Source organism: Lepus europaeus, chromosome 18 (assembly GCF_033115175.1).
Source record: "Lepus europaeus isolate LE1 chromosome 18, mLepTim1.pri, whole genome shotgun sequence".
NCBI classification, from domain to species: domain Eukaryota; kingdom Metazoa; phylum Chordata; class Mammalia; order Lagomorpha; family Leporidae; genus Lepus; species Lepus europaeus.
In genome coordinates, this window is record NC_084844.1 from 20,782,058 (window position 1) to 20,802,522 (window position 20,465).

At 55.5% G+C, this 20,465-nt stretch overlaps 2 protein-coding genes across 2 annotated transcripts; one reads left to right on the forward strand and one right to left on the reverse strand.

The window, feature by feature from the left end:
* Positions 1–98: 98 nt before the first annotated feature.
* Positions 99–9,182, reverse strand: KLHL10 (kelch like family member 10). The gene is made up of 5 exons (XM_062175250.1): positions 8,989–9,182; positions 3,935–4,424; positions 2,762–3,379; positions 614–763; positions 99–473 (listed from the first exon to the last, which is right to left on the reverse strand). Exons 1-5 carry the CDS (start codon positions 9,180–9,182, stop codon positions 99–101), a joined length of 1,827 nt encoding a protein of 608 aa, XP_062031234.1.
* Positions 9,183–10,542: 1,360 nt separating this feature from the next.
* On the forward strand, positions 10,543–18,546 carry NT5C3B (5'-nucleotidase, cytosolic IIIB). The gene is made up of 9 exons (XM_062216756.1): positions 10,543–10,607; positions 10,809–10,907; positions 11,448–11,517; positions 11,596–11,642; positions 13,000–13,085; positions 14,509–14,598; positions 16,528–16,690; positions 17,249–17,449; positions 18,154–18,546. The coding sequence occupies exons 1-9, from the start codon at positions 10,596–10,598 to the stop codon at positions 18,286–18,288; spliced, it is 903 nt and encodes a 300-aa protein (XP_062072740.1). The 5' UTR covers positions 10,543–10,595; the 3' UTR covers positions 18,289–18,546.
* Positions 18,547–20,465: the final 1,919 nt, after the last annotated feature.

A 20,465-nucleotide genomic window follows, 5' to 3' on the forward strand; every position in this document is an offset into this window, starting at 1 on the left:
GAACATTTTTCAGTACTCTTACAAGTTTAAACACTGAATTTATTTAAAAAAAGAATTAATTCTTATTGCTTAGACTTTTTATTAGCTAATGAAGAGACTCATACAGGTAGGGTACTTGTCGAAGCAGAATACTTTACTTCATCTCGCAGTGCTAACCCTGTGAAGTTGTCCCGTCTCGCTGCATATTCCCCCACGTTGGCCAGCCCCGGTACCACACAGCAGCTCAGGGCACTGCGGTAGATGCTCATGTCATGGGCATCGTACCACTCGTCGGTCTTCTCGTCGTAGCACTCGACATTAAAGGTGGTGGTAAAGCCATTGAAGCCACCCACTACGAACAGGAGGTCGTCCACCACCTCGATGCCAAAATTGCTGCGGGGATTGAACATAGTGGGGATCGTGCGCCAAGTGTTGGCCACCGGGCTGTAGGCTTCTGCACTCCTGAGTCGATTTGCTCCATCAAAGCCGCCTACCTGTGGACAGCGAAAGAACCCAGTTGACTTTTCCCATTGCTTCTCTTCACTGAGGGATTTCACGCCTCCACCTATTATCTGCCTTAGAAAAGCAGAAAACTCCAGTGGTGGCGTAAGCCTGTTCCTGGTGAGGGACTCACCGCGTACACGTGTTCTCCATAAGCAATGACGCCTATTCCACTCCTCCTGCTTCTCATGGGCGCTATGACTGTCCACTGATTGCTCTCAGTGTTGTACACTTCTGCTGTAAACAGGCATTCGTTACCGTTAAACCCACCACATATGTAGACCTGTGTGAAGAATGTCCAATATTACTCCAGTCACCTCTGGGGAGTGGAAAGAAAGGGAGTGTGTGTGTGGCATTACTTGTAATGCCAGTCTTTAGTCTCTGAATTTTTTTCCATTTGTGCATGCAGTATTTTTTTTTTTTAATATTTCTTTATTTGACAGATCATCCATCTGCTGGTTCACTCCCCAAATGGTTGCAATAGCCAGGTCTGGGCCAGACCGAAGCCAGGAGCCTAGAATTCCATCCAAGTCTCACACAGGATGGCCCCAAGCACCCAGGCCATCATCCACTGCCTTCCCAAATGTATTAGCTGAAAGCTAAATCAGAAGTAGCCAGGACTCAAACTGGCACTCCAGTGTGGGATGCTGGCATTGCTGGGGATGGCTTAATGTGCTGTGCCACAACACCAGCCCCCATGCATTTTTTTTTTAAATAAGTAAAATAAAAATTAAATTGCCACTTAATCATTTGAGGAAGAAATGAATACAGTGGGCTTTCTATATCTCTGGTTTCCACAATTGTGATTCAACCTATCGTGGATCAAAAATATTCAGATAAAAATTGCATCTGGGGGGCTGGCACTGTGGCACAGTGGGTTAAAGCCCCTGCTTGCAGCGCCGGTACCCCATGTGGGCACCGGTTCAAGTCCCAGCTGCTCCTCTTCCGATCCAGTTCTCTGCTATGGCCTGGGGAAGCAGTAGAAGATGGCCCAAGTCCTTGGGCCCCTGTACCCGCGTGGGAGACCTGGAAGAAGCTCCTGGCTCCTGGCTTCAGATCACCTCAGCTTTGGCCATTGCGGTCATTTGGAGAGTGAACCAGCGGAATGGAAGGCCTCTCTTTCTCTGGCTCTACCTCTCTCTGTAACTCTGTCTTTCAAAGAAATAAAATAATTCTTTAAAAAAAAAAAATTTCATCTGGGCTGGTGCTGCCTGGGACACACATCCCCTATTCCTGGGCATGGTCCTCCCTCTGTTTCTGAGCCAGCTTCCTACTAAAGTGCACTGTTGGGTACCTGTCATCCTCACGGGGACTCAGGTTTAGTTCTGGGCTTGTGGCTTCAGCCTGGCCCAGCCCTGGCTGTTAGGCATTTGGGAGTGAACCACTAGACAGAAGATATTTCTGTCTCTGCATTTCAAATAAAATTTACACAATTTTTGGCCGGCGCCGTGGCTCAACAGGCTAATCCTCCGCCTTGCGGCGCCGGCACACCGGGTTCTAGTCCCGGTCGGGGCACCGATCCTGTCCCGGTTGCCCCTCTTCCAGGCCAGCTCTCTGCTGTGGCCAGGGAGTGCAGTGGAGGATGGCCCAAGTGTTTGGGCTCTGCACCCCATGGGAGACCAGGATAAGCACCTGGCTCCTGCCATCGGATCAGCGCGGTGCGCCGGCCGCAGCGCGCTACCGCGGCGGCCATTAGAGGGTGAACCAATGGCAAAGGAAGACCTTTCTCTCTGTCTCTCTCTCTCTCACTGTCCACTCTGCCTGTCAAAAATAAAAAAAAAAAAAATTTACACAATTTTAAAAAAATAGTGTCCTGGGGCTGGTGAGTGGCACAGCAGGTTAAGCTGCTGCACGGCATCCCATATGGGCACCAGTTGGAGTCCTGGCTGCCCTACTCCCCATCCAGCTCCCTGCTAATGCACCTGGGAAAGCAGCAGAAGGTGGCCCAAGTGTCTGGGCCCTTGGCACCCACATGGGAGACGCTCTAACACCTTTTCACATAATATCTGCATTGTATTACTAATATAAGTAACCGAAGAGGTGACTTGAGGTACACGAGAGGGTGTGTGTGTGTTTCATGCAAATGCCATGCCAACAGGGACTTGAACATCAGCAGATTTTGTTGTCTCAGGAGGTCCTGGAGCTGAGCCCCTGGGGCTGCCAAGGGACGCCTGCACTGCAGGGTGAGTTCTCGCCCTTTGGTTTTTCACCCACACTAAAACAGGAGGTGAGCATTTCTGGGCTTTGCTCTGTGTTTTCCTCCCCCGCCTTGGTTCTTTACCTTCCCATAGAGTGTTGTGGCGCTTGCATCACTCCTTTGCTCGTGCATGGGGGCAATGAGCGTCCACTGGTTGGTCTCTGGTTCATACCGTTCAGCGGTGTTGAGACGCACATAGCCATCGAATCCTCCCATGGCATAAATGAAGTTGCTGAGGACTGTCACGCTGACATAGCAACGTCTGGAGTGCATTGGGGCCACCTGGTGCCAGGTTTTCTTGACTGGGTCAAAACGCTTAACACTATTAAAGTAGTCTACACTATCGAACCCCCCAATGATATACACGTAGCCCTTCAAATAGGCTGCCCCATGGTAGGCACGGGGACTCTCTTCCTCACAAGTGACATTCACCCATCTGTCTGCCCGAGCATCATATGCCTCAATGGCATTGGTGGGGCTCCCACCACTCCAGCCACCGATGGCAAATAAGATGGCATAGGGTAGGCGGGGCCTGGTGAGTGGGTTGGTGAAGTCGGAATTAGAGGGTCCATTCATGTTCAGGTCATACATGGCCTTAAGGGCATTAATGATGACTGGCTTGCATTCCTCACTGTCTTTGACGTAGTCATTCATCTTAACATTGTTCATGAAGTACTCAGCGTGCATTAGGGCCAGGCGAACCTGAGAAGGAAATACAGAAAGTCATTCAGACGAGGTGAGAGGATCCAGAAGACACTTGGATTTGCTTTCTAATCCTGTAACATACGGTTTAAATATTTGGGGGAGGGGCCCAATTCGGGTGCCAAGAATGCAGTAGATGGAAGGCCCCTGCACCGGCCTGGAGAAAGAGGCTGTAGTGATTGTATGTGTGTTTCTGTGTTAAAACCACACTGACTAGCACTGACTGCCTACACCTGTGTGATAACTCAGGCTTTGGTTTCCAGTCCAACCTCTACCCTGGACGTAGGGAATCTCAGAATAGGAAAAAAAGCAAGGCCCTCTCCTTCCCCTACCACCAGGAAAAATTCTGGTTAAAGAAGGAACTAGCAATGCCAAGGGGACAGAAATTGGCCAGATTCCATGGGGGAGTAGGATGTGCCTTCTGCCTGAAACCATGTAGCTACAGCCCTGGAATCTGCGATGCTTCTGGCTGCAACTCTTAGGAGCAGCCCTCTGGGGTAAATGAATCAAGAGCAAGCTATTAAGCATTCACCAAAAAAAAAAACTAAACTTGACCTTGGGAAGCAAAACTGAAATGTGCTGCTTCCTATTTTGGGGGTCATGAGAAATCCACTTTAAAATGGCCTCGAACACAGCGTCTTCCTGTTTGACGTTCAGTTCGTCTTTCTCAATGATGTCCTTGAGTTCAGTGACCGAGAGCTCCAAAAACTCTGCTGAGACTTTCACCATCTCCTCGAAGTTGTGCAGTATGAACATGTAGGCCTTCTGCCTCAGCTCGGGGCAGTAGTAGTAGTCGGTGAACTTGCAGATGCCGATACAGTTGTCCAAACACAGCTCCGACTTGAGGAACTCGCAGCAACCCCTGACGATGCCCATGATGTTGAACTGGTCCGCAGCGGCCAGCAGCTTCTCCACGTTGTCCGGTGTGATGGGCACGGTCCGGGTGTACGCGTACTCGATGATCAGCTTCATCATGTCGGGGGAGATGCCAGGAATGTTATATACCTTCTTCTCGGTGTTGTTCCAGCCACTTGTAAACAAAGCTCTGGAAAAAAAGAAACCAGCGGCCATGAAATCGCTCTCTCCTGTTTGCCGCCTCTCCCCTGCCCTGCCCCACTTTCTCTTGTGAGTTTGGACGTTTCCCAAGTATGCACAGTGAGTATGCTGGGAATAAACTGGCTCGAGGAAGCAGGGTGCAGGCGTGCTGTGTTACACAGTGAGCGAGCAAGAAGACGACCGTTCTAAGAGCCTTGGACCCTTCTCACCTCACACTCATGACCATGGTCTTTTTTCCATTTCCTGGAGGAGGAACTGAGATTGAGAACTGGGAAGAAGGCTCAGGTCTCTTCTGTCTCCACGCATCGCCCTTGCTTATGGAAACTGAACCTGAACAATATGCTTTATGGTGGTTTTTTTAAAAAATATTTTATTTATTTGAGAGGTAGAGTTACAGACAGAGAGAGGGAGAGACAAAGAAAAGGTCTTCCATCTGCTGGCTTACTCCCAAAATGGCCGCAATGGCTGGAGCTGGGCCAATCTGAAACCAGGAGCCAGGAGCTTCTTCCAGGTCTCCCCCGTGGGTGCAGGGGCTAAGGACTTGGGCCATCTACTGCTTTCCCAGACCACAGCAGGGAGCTGGATGGAAAGAGGAGCAGCTGGGACCAGAACTGGCATCCATATGGGATGGCAGCACTGAAGGCAGAGGCTGAGCCTACTAAGCCACAGCACCGGCCCCAAGCAATATGCTTTTTAAGTAAGTATCACTCTGGGCAGGCATTTTCACACAGCCAATTAAACTGCTGCCCGCAAGCCATATCAGAGTTTGGGTTTGAGTTCCAGTTACTCTGCTTCTGATCTGGCTCCCTGCTAATGCACCTGGGAAGCAGCAGACGATGGCTTAAGTACTTGAGTCTCTGTCATCCATGTGAAAGAGCTGATCGAGTGCGTAGCTCCTGGCTTTGGCCTGGCCCAGCCCCAACTGTTGCAACCATTTGGGAAATGAGCCAGCAGATGGAAGATCTCTGTCTGTCTGTTGCTCTGCCTTTCAAATAAATAAATCTAGGGCCAGTGTTGTGGCTTAATAGCTTCAGCTACCTCCTGCAATGCTGGCATCCCCTATCGGTGCGTTTGAGTCCTGGCTGCTCCACTTCCTATCCAGCTCCCTGCTAATGTGCCTGGGAAAGCAGTGGAGGATGGGCTCCTTGGGCTCCTGCACCCATGTGGGTGACCTGGATAAAGCTCCTGGCTTCTGGTTTCCGCCTAGTACAGCCCTAGCCATTGCGGCCATCTGGGGAGTGAACCAGCAGATGAAAGATCTCCTTCTCCCTCTCTCTCTCTCTGTGACTCTGCCTTTCAAATAAATAAAATAAATCTTTAAATAAATAAATTTTAAACACATATCATTCAATTAACCCATATCCAGAATCTGATCACTTCTCACCTTTTTATTGCTACCTCTTGGTCTAAGCCACTTCTGTCTCTTATCTAGATTCTCCTCCTAACTCAGCTGCCTGCCTCTGCCCTTGACACCTCCAGAGGTCAAGGTCTTATCCCAGCAGCCAGAATGATCCTTACATGGGTTTGTACTCCTCCTCTATTCAAAGCCTTCCGCTGGCTTCCCTCTTACTCAGGGTGGAATATGAAGTCCTCACCTGGAACTACGAAAGCCCTCTGCCATCTGGTCCACTAATAACTCTTTGCCCCACCTTCTGCTTTCTCTGTTCCAGTCCTGCTGGCCCCTGGCTGTTCCTTGGAGCTCACCAGAGGTGCTTCCAGCCTTGGTCCCTAGTACTTTGGGCCTTTGGTCCCTTTGCCTGGAAGGCTCTCCTGTCCTGGATCTCTGCATCCCACCCCCTCTGTCCTCTTCAAGTCCTTGCTCAAATATCATGTTGTAGGCGAAATCCTGTGAAAACTGGCACTCGCCACTCCCCGTCTTCCTCCTTTTCTCCCCTACCCCAGCATGACCTGGTGCATACTTTACTTCATGCCTTTTGCTCCTACTAGAAATAAGCTCCAGGAGACCCTGTGTATCCATTGTTCTCTCTCCAGTACCCAGGGTAGCACCTGTCACAACCTAAGCACCTTGGCTGGCGCCACGGCTGACTAGGCTAATTCTCTGCCTGTGGCGCTGGCACACCGGGTTCTAGTCCTGATCGGAGCGCCGGATTCTGTCCTGGTCGCTCCTCTTCCAGTCCAGCTCTCTGCTGTGGCCCGGGAGTGCAGTGGAGGATGGCCCAAGTGCTTGGGCCCTGCACCTGCATGGGAGACCAGGAGAAGCACCTGGCTCCTGGCTTCAGATCAGCGTGGTGCGCTGGCCGCAGCAGCCATTGGGGGGTGAACCAACGGCAAAGGAAGACCTTTCTCTCTGTCTCTCTCTCACTGTCCACTCTGCCTGTCAAACAAAAAACAAACTAAGCACCTCATAATGTCTGTCGAATGAATACGTGGCTGTCATTCCACAACTATTTATTGGACTCCTACTATGGAGCTGTGTGCTCTTCTAGCTATTGGGCAAAACGAAGTCCATGCCCTATGATGCCACTTCAAATGGAATAAAAATGGAAGCTCATTTTGACACAGAATTTTTTGAAACCATGCATACCAGGAGTCTTCAGAGTTCACAGAAAATGTCTATTATGCATTGATTTCTAATTTTTTGCACCCGAATTTATCTTTCAATCCACTTTTTTTTTTTTTTTTGACAGGCAGAGTAGACAGTGAGAGAGAGAGAGAGAAAGGTCTTCCTTTTGCCGTTGGTTCACCCTCCAATGGCCGCCGCGGCTGGCGCGCTGCGGCTGGCGCACCGCGCTGATCTGAAGCCAGGAGCCAGGTGCTTCTCCTGGTCTCCCATGGGGTACAGGGCCCAAGCACTTGGGCCATCCTCCACTGCACTCCCTGGCCACAGAAGAGAGCTGGACTGGAAGGGGGGCAACCGGGACAGAATCCTGTGCCCCTCTGGGACTAGAACCCAGTGTGCCGGTGCCGCAAGGTAGAGGATTAGCCTATTGAGCCATGGCGCTGGCTTCAATCCACTTTTTAAAACACCCTCTTATTTTCCTCCTTTTCCTAAGAGGTTTAAAAACACATGCACGTGGAGATGAAACTTTTCCTCTAGCACAGAGGCCTGCACACCCACGCCCTCTGGGCCAAATCCAAACCCCCCCCCCCCCACTGCACTTCCCTCAAAATGTTGTTTTCATGTTTTTAAATTCTTAGGGGGAAAGGTCACAAGAATATTTTGTGCCATCTAAAAATTACAATAAAGTCAAACTCCAGAGTCTGTGAATCTCACTGGAGCACCTGTCCTTTAAGTGTTCCTACGGCTGCTTTTGCCTCGCGAAAGCAGAGTCCAGTGGTTGCAACAGAGACTGGCCCAGGAGCCTCAGCAGCACTGGCTGCTCCTCTCTGTGGCCCTGGCCCTGGGAGCCGGCTGAATGAGAATTTTAGCAACTGGTGGGACACATCTATCGTTTTCATTGGAACGGATGATTCAAACATTTTAAAGTCTTGAACAAAATAGCCCTTCCACTTCCCGAGTGACAATGGTTTGAGCCTGAGTTCACCCTTTTTTCCCCATAAGTGTTTCCTGGGTGCTTCCCCCACCCTCTTGTGTTCCCTCAGGCCTTGTTAATCTGCTGCCGGCCTGCGCTGCTGTCTGAATGCCCTAGGAGCGCTGCCCTCTGAGAGTCAGCGGGAAATCCAGGAGGGCTGTCCAGCCTTCCCAAAGGCGGCTTTGGGGTTAACAATCAAAGAAGCACCTGGCCCACCTCTTTGGTTGGGAGCCAGTTGAAAAATCAGAGGAGGCCGGCGCCGCGGCTCAATAGGCTAATCCTCCGCCTTGCGGCACCGGCACACCGGGTTCTAGTCCCGGTTGGGGTGCCAGATTCTATCCCGGTTGCCCCTCTTCCAGGCCAGCTCTCTGCTGTGGCCCGGGAAGGCAGTGGAGGATGGCCCAGGTGCTTGGGCCCTGCACCCCATGGGAGACCAGGAGAAGCACCTGGCTCCTGGCTTCGGATCAGCGAGATGCGCTGGCCGCAGCGGCCATTGGAGGGTGAACCAACGGCAAAGGAAGACCTTTCTCTCTGTCTCTCTCTCTCACTGTCCACTCTGCCTGTCAAAAAATTAAAAAAAAAATAAAAATAAAAAAAAAAGAAAGAAAGAAAAAGAAAAATCAGAGGAAAGAGGCTCCAGGAACCCAGAGCTTTGACTGTCCCCACACCTAGGATCGTGGGGGTGGCACGGCTGCCGTTCGGCACAGCAGGTTAAGTCGATACCCGCATCGTATCAGAGTCCTGGCTCAAGTCCCACCGCTCTGCTTCTGACCCAGCCTCCTGCTAGTGCGGACTGTGTGAGGCAGCACAAGATGGCTCAGGTACTTGGGTCCCTGCCACCCACATGGGAGACCCGGATGGAGCTCCCAGCTCCTGGCTTCTGCATGGCTCAGCCTTGGACCTTTCAAGAGCGAACCAGCAGATGGAAGCCCTGCCTCTCTGCCAGTCAAATAAACAGAAAGGAGAGAATGAAGAGGGGGCGGGAAACACAGAGTGGGTCAGATGGTCTGGAAATGAGTGCCGTTCCCCCTTCAGCTGAGTCGGGCACCCCTGCCGTACCTAAAGTAGGAACTGCAGCTACACAGGATGTTCTTATGGGCATTGAACTCAAAGCCATTGACCTTGATGACCACGTCGCAGAGCTTGCCCTCCAGCCTAAGCTCGTTGAAGATCTCGCAGGTCATCGCGCTCATCTTCCTCTCCATGTGAGGCTGGTGGAACCGTGCGGAGGTCGCCGTGCTCTCCATCTCCATGGCACCCTGGGACCAGCGGAGAGAGGCTGCTCTCCTAGGGTGTTGGGGAGGATTGTGGGGGGCCCCTTTAGCCAGCTGTCGCTCCTTTTCCCTACTACATCTTTCATATAGGGCCCATCAGGGAGCCCAAGTTCCAGAATCCCAGGCCGGCAGTGAGATCACTCAGGATTGTGCTCTCGGGTTCTGGAACTCCCTGCTGGGCCTGCCCCCTAAACCCCCCCTCCCCCACCACCACTCGGGCTGGAGACCACCCCACACCTCCTGCCTTCCCCATTCTCCAGCCCAGAGCAGAGTTGGGACCATCAACACCTCCTGAGGGTTTTTCTTGACTCCACGTCCTGTTGCCCATTTCAGACCGCCCAGGTTGGTGTCCCTGCAGGTTCTCTTCACCTTCCATGGCGCCACACACAGCCTGAGCTCACAGAAACCCAGGTCCGGAGAGACGGGAGAAGCACACATGATTAACTTCCATCCTGGCCCAGCCGTCAGGGATTCCGGCCCCCTCGACGTGTCCGTCAGGCCCTGTGTTTCTTCTGTGTCTGGTTGAGAAAGCACCTTCTGGATGCTTGGCAGAATTCACCAGATGGCTCCCTCCACCTGGTGGGTGTCCTTGTGAGCCAGAGAGATGAGAGAGAACTCCACTCACTGGTTCAGTCCCCGGGTGCTGCAAGTCAGGGCTGATGGGGCACACGGGGCAAGCAGTGGGCTCCAGTCCTGCCTCTGTGTTAGGGCCAGCCTCATGCCCTTGGGTCGTTGCCATCCATGTGGGAGGCTCAGATGGAGTTCCTGGCTCTTGACTTCAGCCGAGTCTTTCTTTCTCTGGCTTTCAAATAAAAATGAATAAATAAGCATTTCCAAAAAGGATGGGGGGAGCGAGCCCAGAACTCAACCTGGGTCTCCCAAATGTATGGCTGGGACCCAGATACATAGGCCATTACCGCTGCCTCCCAAGGTATGCATTAACCGGAATCCAACTGGGAGTGGAGCCGGGGCTCGAACCTAGGCACGTAGATATGGGATGCGGGCATTCCAGCCCACGCTGAAAGGCTGTGCCAAACGCTGGACGCATGGATTGTTGTTACAAAACTTCAAGTCTGGAAACGACTTCTCTTACCAGGTCTTTTGCTCCAGAATGAATGGCAGGAGCCCACCCAAGGCTCCTTGACACCACCCACGCAATCCCACCCTCTCGAGACCCTCACCCTCCTCACGATGCAACCTTTCACCGAGTCTGCGAACCGCGCAACCCGCCCGGGGGAGCCCGCGTGGCCAGCCCAAGTCACTCCTTGGTCCCGCCCCCGTCCCGCCCCCTCCGCTCCCTGGCCCCGCCCCCGCCCGTGGGAGGCGGCGCCTGCGCAGTGCTGCCGCGCGACTGCAGTGTTGGCCGTAGCCGCCCACCAGGCGGCGAGAGCGATGGCGGAGGAGGTGAGGCGGGAGGGGGCTGCCCATGTGGGGCGGTCGCGGGCTTGGGTCCCCGGGGTGCTCAGAAGTCCCCAGCCGCGCCGTCGCGGCCCGCAGCCGCTCCCCCCGCAGCCCGGTCCGCCTCGCAGGGGCGTCCGAGGGAGCCCCGGCTTCCCAGGGCCCTGCGCGGCGCCGGGGTCAGCGGTTCTCTCGGTCCCGGGACAGGTGAGCGCCCTGATGAAGGCCACGGTCCTGATGCGGCAGCCCGGGCGGGTGCAGGAGATCGTGAGCGCCCTCCGCCGGGGCGGTGGAGACCAGCTGCAGGTACCGCGGGGCTGGGGGCGCGGCGGCGGCGGGGAGTCTCCTCTCCGGGGGGCCGTCCCTTCCCGCTCGGCTTTGCCGCGGACTTCCGCTCGCCCCGCGCCTCCGCCGCAAACGGTCGGGGTGCCTGGAGGCACGCACATGGGCTCACCTGTCCCAAAGCCTGCCCTTCACAGTGCTCTCTGGGCTTTCCCGGGGCTGGGGAACCTCCTTTCTTTCAAAGGCCGTTTGGGTGCTTAGAACAACCCTCGCCTCGCGGGCCCCACAGAGTTGTCAGCCTGCTATAGGTTAGTTGAATTTCGGGTGCTTGGTGGAGCCGGACCGGAGGGCCTTATATACGTCTCTCCGAGCAGGTGAAGACACCGTAGGAAAGACCCCATGGCATGGGATGGGCCTTCACCTGTGCCCCCGCCCCGCCGCCATCCCTGACCCTGAGACTGGTACTGACCAGGGGCTCCCTCCCTAACTCCTCCAGGGCCGTGTCCACAGGCCGCCGGCCGGGAGAAGGTGGCTGTCTAGGCGTGTTTTCTCTCTTGCCTTTAGGTGATTTCCGATTTCGACATGACCTTGAGCAGATTTTCCTATAATGGAAAGCGATGCCCATCCTCTTACAGTAAGTCACTGCTAGCTTGCCTTGCTGGGCTTGAGCGATGGCTTCCCAGGGGTAAGTAACAATTCTGTGTTTCCCCAGATATTCTGGATAACAGTAAGATAATCAGTGAGGAGTGTCAGAAGGAGGTAGGTTCACTTCTCTTTACTCAGTATCTGGAGTGTCCTACTTCAAATGGCTCCTGGTTAGAACCAAAGGGTCCAGGATAGAGACCACAGAAGATGAAAGTTTTAAAAATTGCTGTTGCTACGCTCAGGAAGATATAGTCTTACTATACTTAAGATGGGCCAGTGTGGTGGCCCTGCAGGTTGAATTGCTGCTTGTGATGGCGTCAGAGCGCTGGTTCAAGGCCTGGTTGCTCTGTGCCTGAGCCCCTGCCCATCCACGCCACATGGGAAGCCTGGATGGAGTTCCTGAATCCTGGCTTTGGCCTGGCCCATTCCTAGCCATTGTGAACATGTAGGGAATGAACCAGCAGGTGGAAGAGATCTCTCTCTCTCTTTCTCTGTGTCTTTGAAATAAATAAATGAACCTTTAAAAAGGTATATATTTAAAGCACCTTTTCCTTGTTGGCCAAGACCTATGATGACTGATGGTTGGAATATGGACATGCAGTTTCCTGTAAGCTGTAGAATTTACGAGACACTTGAATGTTTTGTCATTTAACTGTCTAGCACTCCAAAAGACAGAAATGTTACTGTCCCCACTTTACCATGAGGTTGAACCGCTCCCCCAGGGTCACACAGCCAAGCCAGTCTCTTCCCTCTGCATTGTGCTTTTTCCATCATAATACCATTTTCTTGGGAAGATATGAAGACAGACGGCTGAGTCAGTGTCAGGGTGTGGCAGCTCACAGATGTGTGTACGTCCTCTGAAGCCGTCCCAGCAGCCTTCGCTCCTGACTTGACTTTGCTCTGTGTCCTTCCCAGCAGTGCCCTCTTTTTAAGATGAATTATTTTTGTCTACTTGAAAGACAGAGGTCTCCCGTCCATTGGTTTACTCTGCAGATGGCCACAACAGCCAGGGCTGGGCCTGGCTGATCCAGGAGCTTGGTTGCCTACATGTCTGGCGGGGGCCCACGCACTTGAGCCATCGCCCGCTACCTCCCAGTGCACGCATTAGATGACCGCGTTTTGGGAAAGGCGGCACTAAGCCCCAGCTGGACTGACCAAGCTGATTGACAGCAGTGGCAGAGCGACCCTGGCAGCCCTCGTGGCTGCAGGAAAAGTGCCTTCTGTCGCAACACTTAGACCCTTCCCTGAGCCAAGCGAGGACGCGGCCGCTCTGTAGATCCAGTCCTGCCCTGGCCCGTAGCAGGTGGATAAGCGCCAGCTGCCCGAGGACGAGGAGGTTGAGTTTTGTCAATGGCGTGTTCCCCGGTGAAAACCTCCGGAGCACAGACCCTCTCCTGCCTGCCGTGCCGTCCCCGGGTGTGCCGAGCTGTGGTTGCTGGGGGCTAGCGGCCTTTCTCTCCCTTTGTCCCAGCTCACGGCACTCTTCCACCACTATTACCCCATTGAGATCGACCCGCACCGCACCGTCAAAGACAAGTTCCCGCATATGGTGGAGTGGTAAGTGACGGTGAGGACGCACTCCTGGACCCTAGAGGGGCAGGGGCTGGGGGGCAGGCTTTGCTGGCAGAAGCCTTAAAACCAACCGCCTGTGGCTGCCGTCAGAGTGGAAGGCCTGCCAGAATCCTGGGGAGAAGTTAGAAGATCAGCTCTTTGGGAAATGGCCCTTGTTGTCGTCTGCTTTGTGCTGCTGCGGCAGGATAATTTATAATCAACAGAAATGTAGGGACCACAGTTCTAGAAGTGAGAGTCCAAGATCCAGGGGCCCTTTTCTGGTGAGGGCTTTCTGGGTGCACCATCCTATGACAGAAGGGCAAAGAGGCCGAGAGAGACGAGGAGAGGGGCAGGCGTTGTGGCACAGTGGGCCAGACCGTCGTTGCAATGCCAGCGCCCCGTATTGGAGCACTGGTTCGAGTCTTTGCTGCTCTGCTTCCAATCCAGCTCCCGGCTAACGCGCCTGAAAAAGCAGAGGAAGATGGCCCAAGTCCTTGGGCCTCTGCCACCCAAGTAGGAGACCCGGATGGAGTTCTGGGCTATTGAAGCCATTGGGGAGTGAACCAGTATATAGAAAGAGCTCTCTATCAATTCTGCCTTCACATAAAAAATAAATTATTTTTAAAAAGACAAAGAGCAAGATGGTGCCGGCCAGCCTTGTTGTTTTATAAGGAGCCAGCTCCCATGATAATGGCATTAATCCGTTCATTACAGTGGTGCCCCACATCCCCGATGCCTCCTGTTAGGCCCCGCCTCCTGACACCTGTGCACTGAGGATCATGTTTTCAACACATGAACCGTGGGGGATGCGTTCGCGCCATAGCAGCCCCTGTAGATACCAGCCTCACTGGGCAGGGCCCGCATCTCCACAGAGCACACACAGCACGGGGATCGGAAGAGTTTGCCTAACTGTGTGTTTCTGTTGTGCTGCTTTCCCACTCGCTTCCTCTTTTTTTAAAGATTTATGTATTTTATTTGGAAAGGCAGAGTAGCAGAGAGAGACAGAGAATGAGAGAGAGATCTTCCATCCTGTGGCTCACTCCCTAAATGGCTGCAGCAGCCAGGTCTGGGCCAGGCTGAAGCCAGGAGCCTGAAACTCCATCCAGGTCTCCCGTGCGGGCTGCAGGGGCCCAAGCACTTGAGCCACCCTCTGCTGTTTTCTCTGGGACATCAGCAGGGAGCTGGGTTGGAACAGAGCAGCCGGGGCTTGAGCCAGCACTCCCAGCTGAGGTGCCCAGCCTGCTACGCCACAATGTCAGGCCCCCCACTCATCCTTTTAAGGACAGCCAGAGTCCTGGAAGTGGACTGTGGGAAGGGCGAGCCCTCCCCGATCAGGGCTGTCAGAGGGGACTTGGCTTTGTAAAGGGGAGGGGTACGTCTCTTCCTTGAGTGATTGGAATGTGGGGTTTCATGGGACGTCTGTTCCCAGGTGGACCAAGGCGCACAACCTGCTGTGTCAGCAGCGGATTCGGAAGTGTCAGATCGCACAGGTGGTGAGGGAGTCCACCGCGGTGCTCAGGTGAGCGGCTCACCCCGAAGACACTTCTGCCACATCGCACCGTCCCTCGATGCCCGTGGGAATTGGGCTTCTGAGTCCCCTGTGTAAGACGGTGCAGTGTTTGCATAGGACGCACGGAGCGATCCCCTCCCGAGCACCGTGACTTGGGGCAGCTGCTACGAGGGAGACACCCTGTGAGCAGCTGTGTGTTGGGTAGGGGATGATGAGAAAGCGTCTGTAAGTGTCAGGGACAGACACAACCGTGGTTGCAAATATTTTCACTCCACGACTGGTTGACGCTGCAGGTGCAGACCCGTGGCTACAGAGGCTGCGGAGGAGCGGGGAGGGGCGAGCTTCCAGGAGCCAGGAGACCCGGCAGCCTGGCTTCTGAGTGGACAGGGCTGCACTTTCACTCTGGAGACAGCTCATGGGCCTCCTGCTTCCCTGGAGGCCATCTTGCAGACGTGCTGGGGCTTCCTGATTTTTTTTTTTTTTTTTAAAGATTTTATTTGTTTAAAAGGCGGAGTGATGGAAAGAGAGGGAGAGACAGAGAGATCTTTCATCTACTGGTTCACTCCCCAGATACCCACAACAGCTAATTCTTGGCCAGGCTGAAGCCAGGAGCCCGGAGCTCTCTCCTGGTTTCCCACATGGGTGGCGAGGGCCCAAGCACATGAGTCATCTTCTGCCACCTTCCCAGGTGCATTCGCAGGGAGCTGGATCAGAAGCGGAGCAGCCGGGGCTCGAACCAGTGCTCCATTGTGGGATGCGAGTGTTGTACGCAGCAGTCTAACCCCCTGCGTCACCCCGCTGCCCCCAGGGCTTTGTGTCATAGAAAAACAGAGTCTAGCTCATCCCTCATGGCGGTGGTGCTGACGTTCGTCACCCAGACCCAGCGTCCGCTAGGCTAGGACCTTTGACAGTGGCGTGTCCTGAGCAGCTGTGTCTGCTGGATCTTCAGACCTCGTGGAGGAAGGCGGCCACGTGGGTACCTGTCCTCAAGGATCACGCGTCCTACACGGGAGAGAGGCGGCCTCCTAAGAAGCCGAAACAGCCGAGATGTGTGTGTGCAGGCCCACTAAGTGCGGGGGCTGCCGGGCTGTGCAGACCCTGGCTGCACACGCACGCCTGCCGTCCTCCTCAGCAGTCGCTCTCAGGGAGATGCTCAGGGGAGACGAATGCCTGGGGCCAGCACAGGGCATCCGTGTAGCTTGGTTGCCAGCGTGGAGCAGCACCATGTCGTGGTGAAAGGCAGTGAGTTACTCGTGACGCGCAGAACCCAGATAAATCACACATTTTTATGAAATAAAATAAGCCAGACATGGGGCCAGTGTTGAGGCACAGCTGATTAAGCTGCTGTCTGCAATACCAGCATCCCATGAGCACCAACTCAAGTCCCCTCCCCTGCTCATGTGCCTAGGAAAGCAGCAGAAGATGGCCCAAGTGCTTGGCCCCTGTCACCCCCATGGAAAACCTGGATGGAGTTCCTGGCTTCTGGCCTCAGCCTGGCCCAGCCCCGGCCCTTGCAGCCAGCTGGGGAGTGAACCAGTGGTTGGAAGATCTGTGTCGTTCTTTGTGCCTTTCAAATAAATAAATCTTTTAAAAACAAAAGGCAGATACAAAAGGGTACGTTCTGTGTGAGTCCGGTTATATGAGGTTCAAGGACAGGCAGAGCTAGTCAGTGGTGAATTAAGTCCAAGTTGGGAGGGCTGGTGTTGACGGGGGCAGGGGCTACCTGATGTAGTAGTTTCACAGGTGTGTACACACGTGAGCGTTCATCCAGCCAACACTCGGCGTCCGTGCACTTTAACCACTCACCACGTAGGTTTTTTGCTTCAGTGTAAAATTTTTTAAAAGAAAAAAAAAAAAAATGGAAGCATCTAACCCAAGTAGGAGGCAGAGGGCAGGGGCGGAGGCCGATCTGGTCTGAGGGTGTGCCCATCTCTGCAGGGAGGGCTACCAGACGTTCTTCCACACGCTCCACCACGCCGGCATTCCCCTGTTCATCTTCTCGGCGGGCATTGGGGACGTCCTGGAGGAGATCATCCGACAGATGAACGTGCTACACCCCAACGTGCACATCGTGTCCAACTACATGGACTTCGATGAAGACGTGAGCCAGGGCCCGCCGGGCTGAGTGGGAGCGGGGCCGGGCCCCCACCATAGAGAGCGGCCTCGCTGCCTCGCCCTGCGGCGCTTGTTGGCGCACCCTCTCTTTGGTGCTTGGCTGGTGGTCCGCTCTCCGCGTGGGTGCCTGGTTGATGGGTCACGCTGGCAGGGACTGCGGCTTGGTCTGGAGCCAGAGGCGGGCTGCTCCGGCCACCCACGTTCTGCCTTCTTCCCCTGAAGCCAGGGGCTGGCATTTGCATTGCTTTGCCATGTGGCCGGGCCGTGGTCCACAGCTAGGTGTGTGTGTCACGGGCTTCGTGCTTCTGCCACAGCAGTTGGTCACCATTGGGTGGCCCCTGTGAGTGTACACCTTGCTGGTAAAGGGCCAGGTAGCAAATATTCTGTGCTCTGTGCACTTCTCAGCGTGCGCTGTGGCCGTGTGGCCCTGCCTGTCACAGCCCAGGGCTGCAGTGAGGGTGGAGCATTTTCTTGGCCCCCTGGGGTCCCTCTGTGACAGCAGTCCCTGCAGCGCCTCCGGCTGTGTCTTGTCTTTTGTGTCTAGGGTTTCCTCCGGGGCTTCAAGGGCCAGCTCATCCACACGTACAACAAGAACAGCTCCGTGTGTGGGAACTCTGGCTACTTCCAGAAGCTTCAGGGCAGGACCAACATCCTCCTGCTGGGAGACTCCATGGGCGACCTCACCATGGCCGAGGGGGCACCTGATGTACAGAACATTCTCAAGATCGGCTTCCTAAATGACAAGGTAGGCGGGGCCAGGACTTCCTGTCCACGTGGCTTGTTCTGTTTGAATCCCTGTTAGCAGAGGCTTTTGAACACCTTGCGTGTGCCCAGCACCGTGTTCAAGTGCTAGGGGCACAGCTGCGTCCTCCCGTAGCAGCGTGTGACGTCACAGGAAATGCAAGAGAGTCCCCTCCTCCGTGATGGCAGCCGTGTGCGCCCCACCTGGCCTGGCCAGGAGTGCTGAGGGCGGGTCCTGACAGCAACCCTCAGAGGGTGAGGAAGCAGAGGCAGGAGGTTCCGCGGCCTCGTGGAGTTTGGGCTGAGGACCCATCCTAAATCACGGGTCTCGTGAGAGGGAGGTGCCTCAGACGAGGAGGGTGAGGGGAAGAGACGAGACTGGCAACGGTGAAGCCGGGCGCTCTCAAAGGGTACAGAGTGCTCGCCTCAGCCTGCAGTGCCAGGGCCCACGCGTCCTTGAGCCACGTGAGAACCCGGTCCAGATGAGTCAGTGACATCTGGGTTTTTGCTTTTGATCCGAGTCCTTGCCCTTTTGACAATGACCCTAGGACTAATGGGCATCACATGCCTGCCCATTGGCATCTGCAAGGGGCAGGTCCCTGTGCCTGAGCGCCTGCAGGCCTCCCCCCCCCCCCCCCCCACCTGAGATCGAGAGAGGAGGGCAGAGTGTTCTGGGAACTCTCGGTCTCCTTCCCCCACCCCTGGCAGGTGGAAGAGCGGCGGGAGCGCTACATGGACGCCTACGACATTGTGCTGGAGCGGGACGAGACGCTGGACGTGGTCAACGGGCTGCTGCAGCACATCCTGCACCCAGGGGACCACATGGAGATGCAGGGCCGCTGAGGGTTCGGCGTGGCCGGGAGGGTGTCTCCCCAGGGCAGCCAGGTGCTGCGGGGCCCTGCTGCACCCGCCGCCTGCACCAAGGGAGGCCAGCAGGAGGACAGCGGCACCTGCTGTTCCAAAAATGAGCCGAGGGCCACCGCTTGTTCACTGTCTTCAGGTCGTCTTGTCTGGGGGGCGCTTTTAAATATTTTTTTTAAAAACATGGGAAGCTGTTCTTTAATGTATGAAACAGATGAAAATAAAAACAAACTGTTCTGATTACGGGGTGTGCTGGGGGCAAAGCCCGCACCTTTTAGCCTTAGAGGCACAGTAACCTCTGAGAAGCCCCTGGGGCCCTGTGGAGCAGAGTCAGAACCAGCCTGAATTACCTGGGAAACAGTCTGAGCACAGCCTAGGGAGTGGGGATGCGGCCGGGTGGCGAGGATGGAAGGGTGGGAACTGCCCTGGAGTGTTTGACCTCACTGTGACGCAGCCGCGAAGCCTGAACAGCAGCTGCGGTCAGCTGGGTGGAGGCAACCCTGTCCAGTTGGCGTGGATTTCCCTGACGCCTTTGGATCTCCACCTGCCGGTGCCGTGGGTCCAGGGCCATTGGAATGGGTGACCCGGGGTGGGCGTTGTGGCGTAGTGAGTTCCGTTGCCCTCTGGGACACCTGCATCCCACATTGGAGTGCCTGGTTCAAGTCCTGGCTACTTTGCGGTTCCAGTCCAGCTTCCTGCCAGTGTGCATGGGAGGCAGCAGATGATGGCTCAAGTGCTTGGGCCCCTGCCGCCCATGTGGGAGACCCGGATGGAGTCTGTGGCTCCTGGTTTCAGCTTGGCTCAGTCCCTGCCAGTGGAGCCATTTAGGGAGTGAACCAGTGGATGGATGCTCGCTCTCTGCCTTTCAAAATAGTAAATAAATCTTTAAAAACATCAAGGGGCTTTCATTGTGGCATGGTAGGTTAAGCTGCCACTTGTGCCCTCAGCGTCCTGGGTCAGAGTGCCAATGCAGGTCCACACTGTGCTTCCTACCTGTGTCACCGTGTCCCCTCCCGTGTGCACCGCTGTCCTGTGTCACCGTGTCCCCTCCCGTGTGCACCGCTGTCCTGTGTCACCGTGTCCCCTCCCGTGTGCACCGCTGTCCTGTGTCAGCGTGTCCCCTCCCTTGTGCACCGCTGTCCTGTGTCAGCGTGTCCCCTCCCGTGTGCACCGCTGTCCTGTGTCACCATGTCCCCTCCCGTGTACACCGCTGTCCTGTGTCACCGTGTCCCTTCCCGTGTTCACTGTCCTGTGTCAGCGTGTCCCCTCCCGTGTGCACCGCTGTCCTGTGTCACCGTGTCCCCTCCCTTGTGCACCGTTGTCCTGTGTCAGCGTGTCCCTTCCCGTGTTCACTGTCCTGTGTCAGCGTGTCCCCTCCCGTGTGCACCGCTGTCCTGTGTCACCATGTCCCTTCCCGTGTTCACTGTCCTGTGTCAGCGTGTCCCCTCCCGTGTGCACCGCTGTCCTGTGTCACCGTGTCCCCTCCCGTGTGCACCGCTGTCCTGTGTCAGCGTGTCCCCTCCCGTGTGCACCGCTGTCCTGTGTCACCGTGTCCCCTCCCGTGTGCACCGCTGTCCTGTGTCAGCGTGTCCCCTCCCGTGTGCACCGCTGTCCTGTGTCACCGTGTCCCCTCCCGTGTGCACCGCTGTCCTGTGTCACCGTGTCCCCTCCCGTGTGCACCGCTGTCCTGTGTCACCGTGTCCCCTCCCGTGTGCACCGCTGTCCTGTGTCAGCGTGTCCCCTCCCGTGTGCACCGCTGTCCTGTGTCAGCGTGTCCCCTCCCGTGTGCACCGCTGTCCTGTGTCACCGTGTCCCCTCCCTTGTGCACCGCTGTCCTGTGTCACCGTGTCCCCTCCCGTGTGCACCGCTGTCCTGTGTCACCGTGTCCCCTCCCGTGTGCACCGCTGTCCTGTGTCACCGTGTCCCCTCCCGTGTGCACCGCTGTCCTGTGTCACCGTGTCCCCTCCCGTGTGCACCGCTGTCCTGTGTCACCGTGTCCCCTCCCGTGTGCACCGCTGTCCTGTGTCACCGTGTCCCCTCCCGTGTGCACCGCTGTCCTGTGTCACCGTGTCCCCTCCCGTGTGCACCGCTGTCCTGTGTCACCGTGTCCCCTCCCGTGTGCACCGCTGTCCTGTGTCACCGTGTCCCCTCCCTTGTGC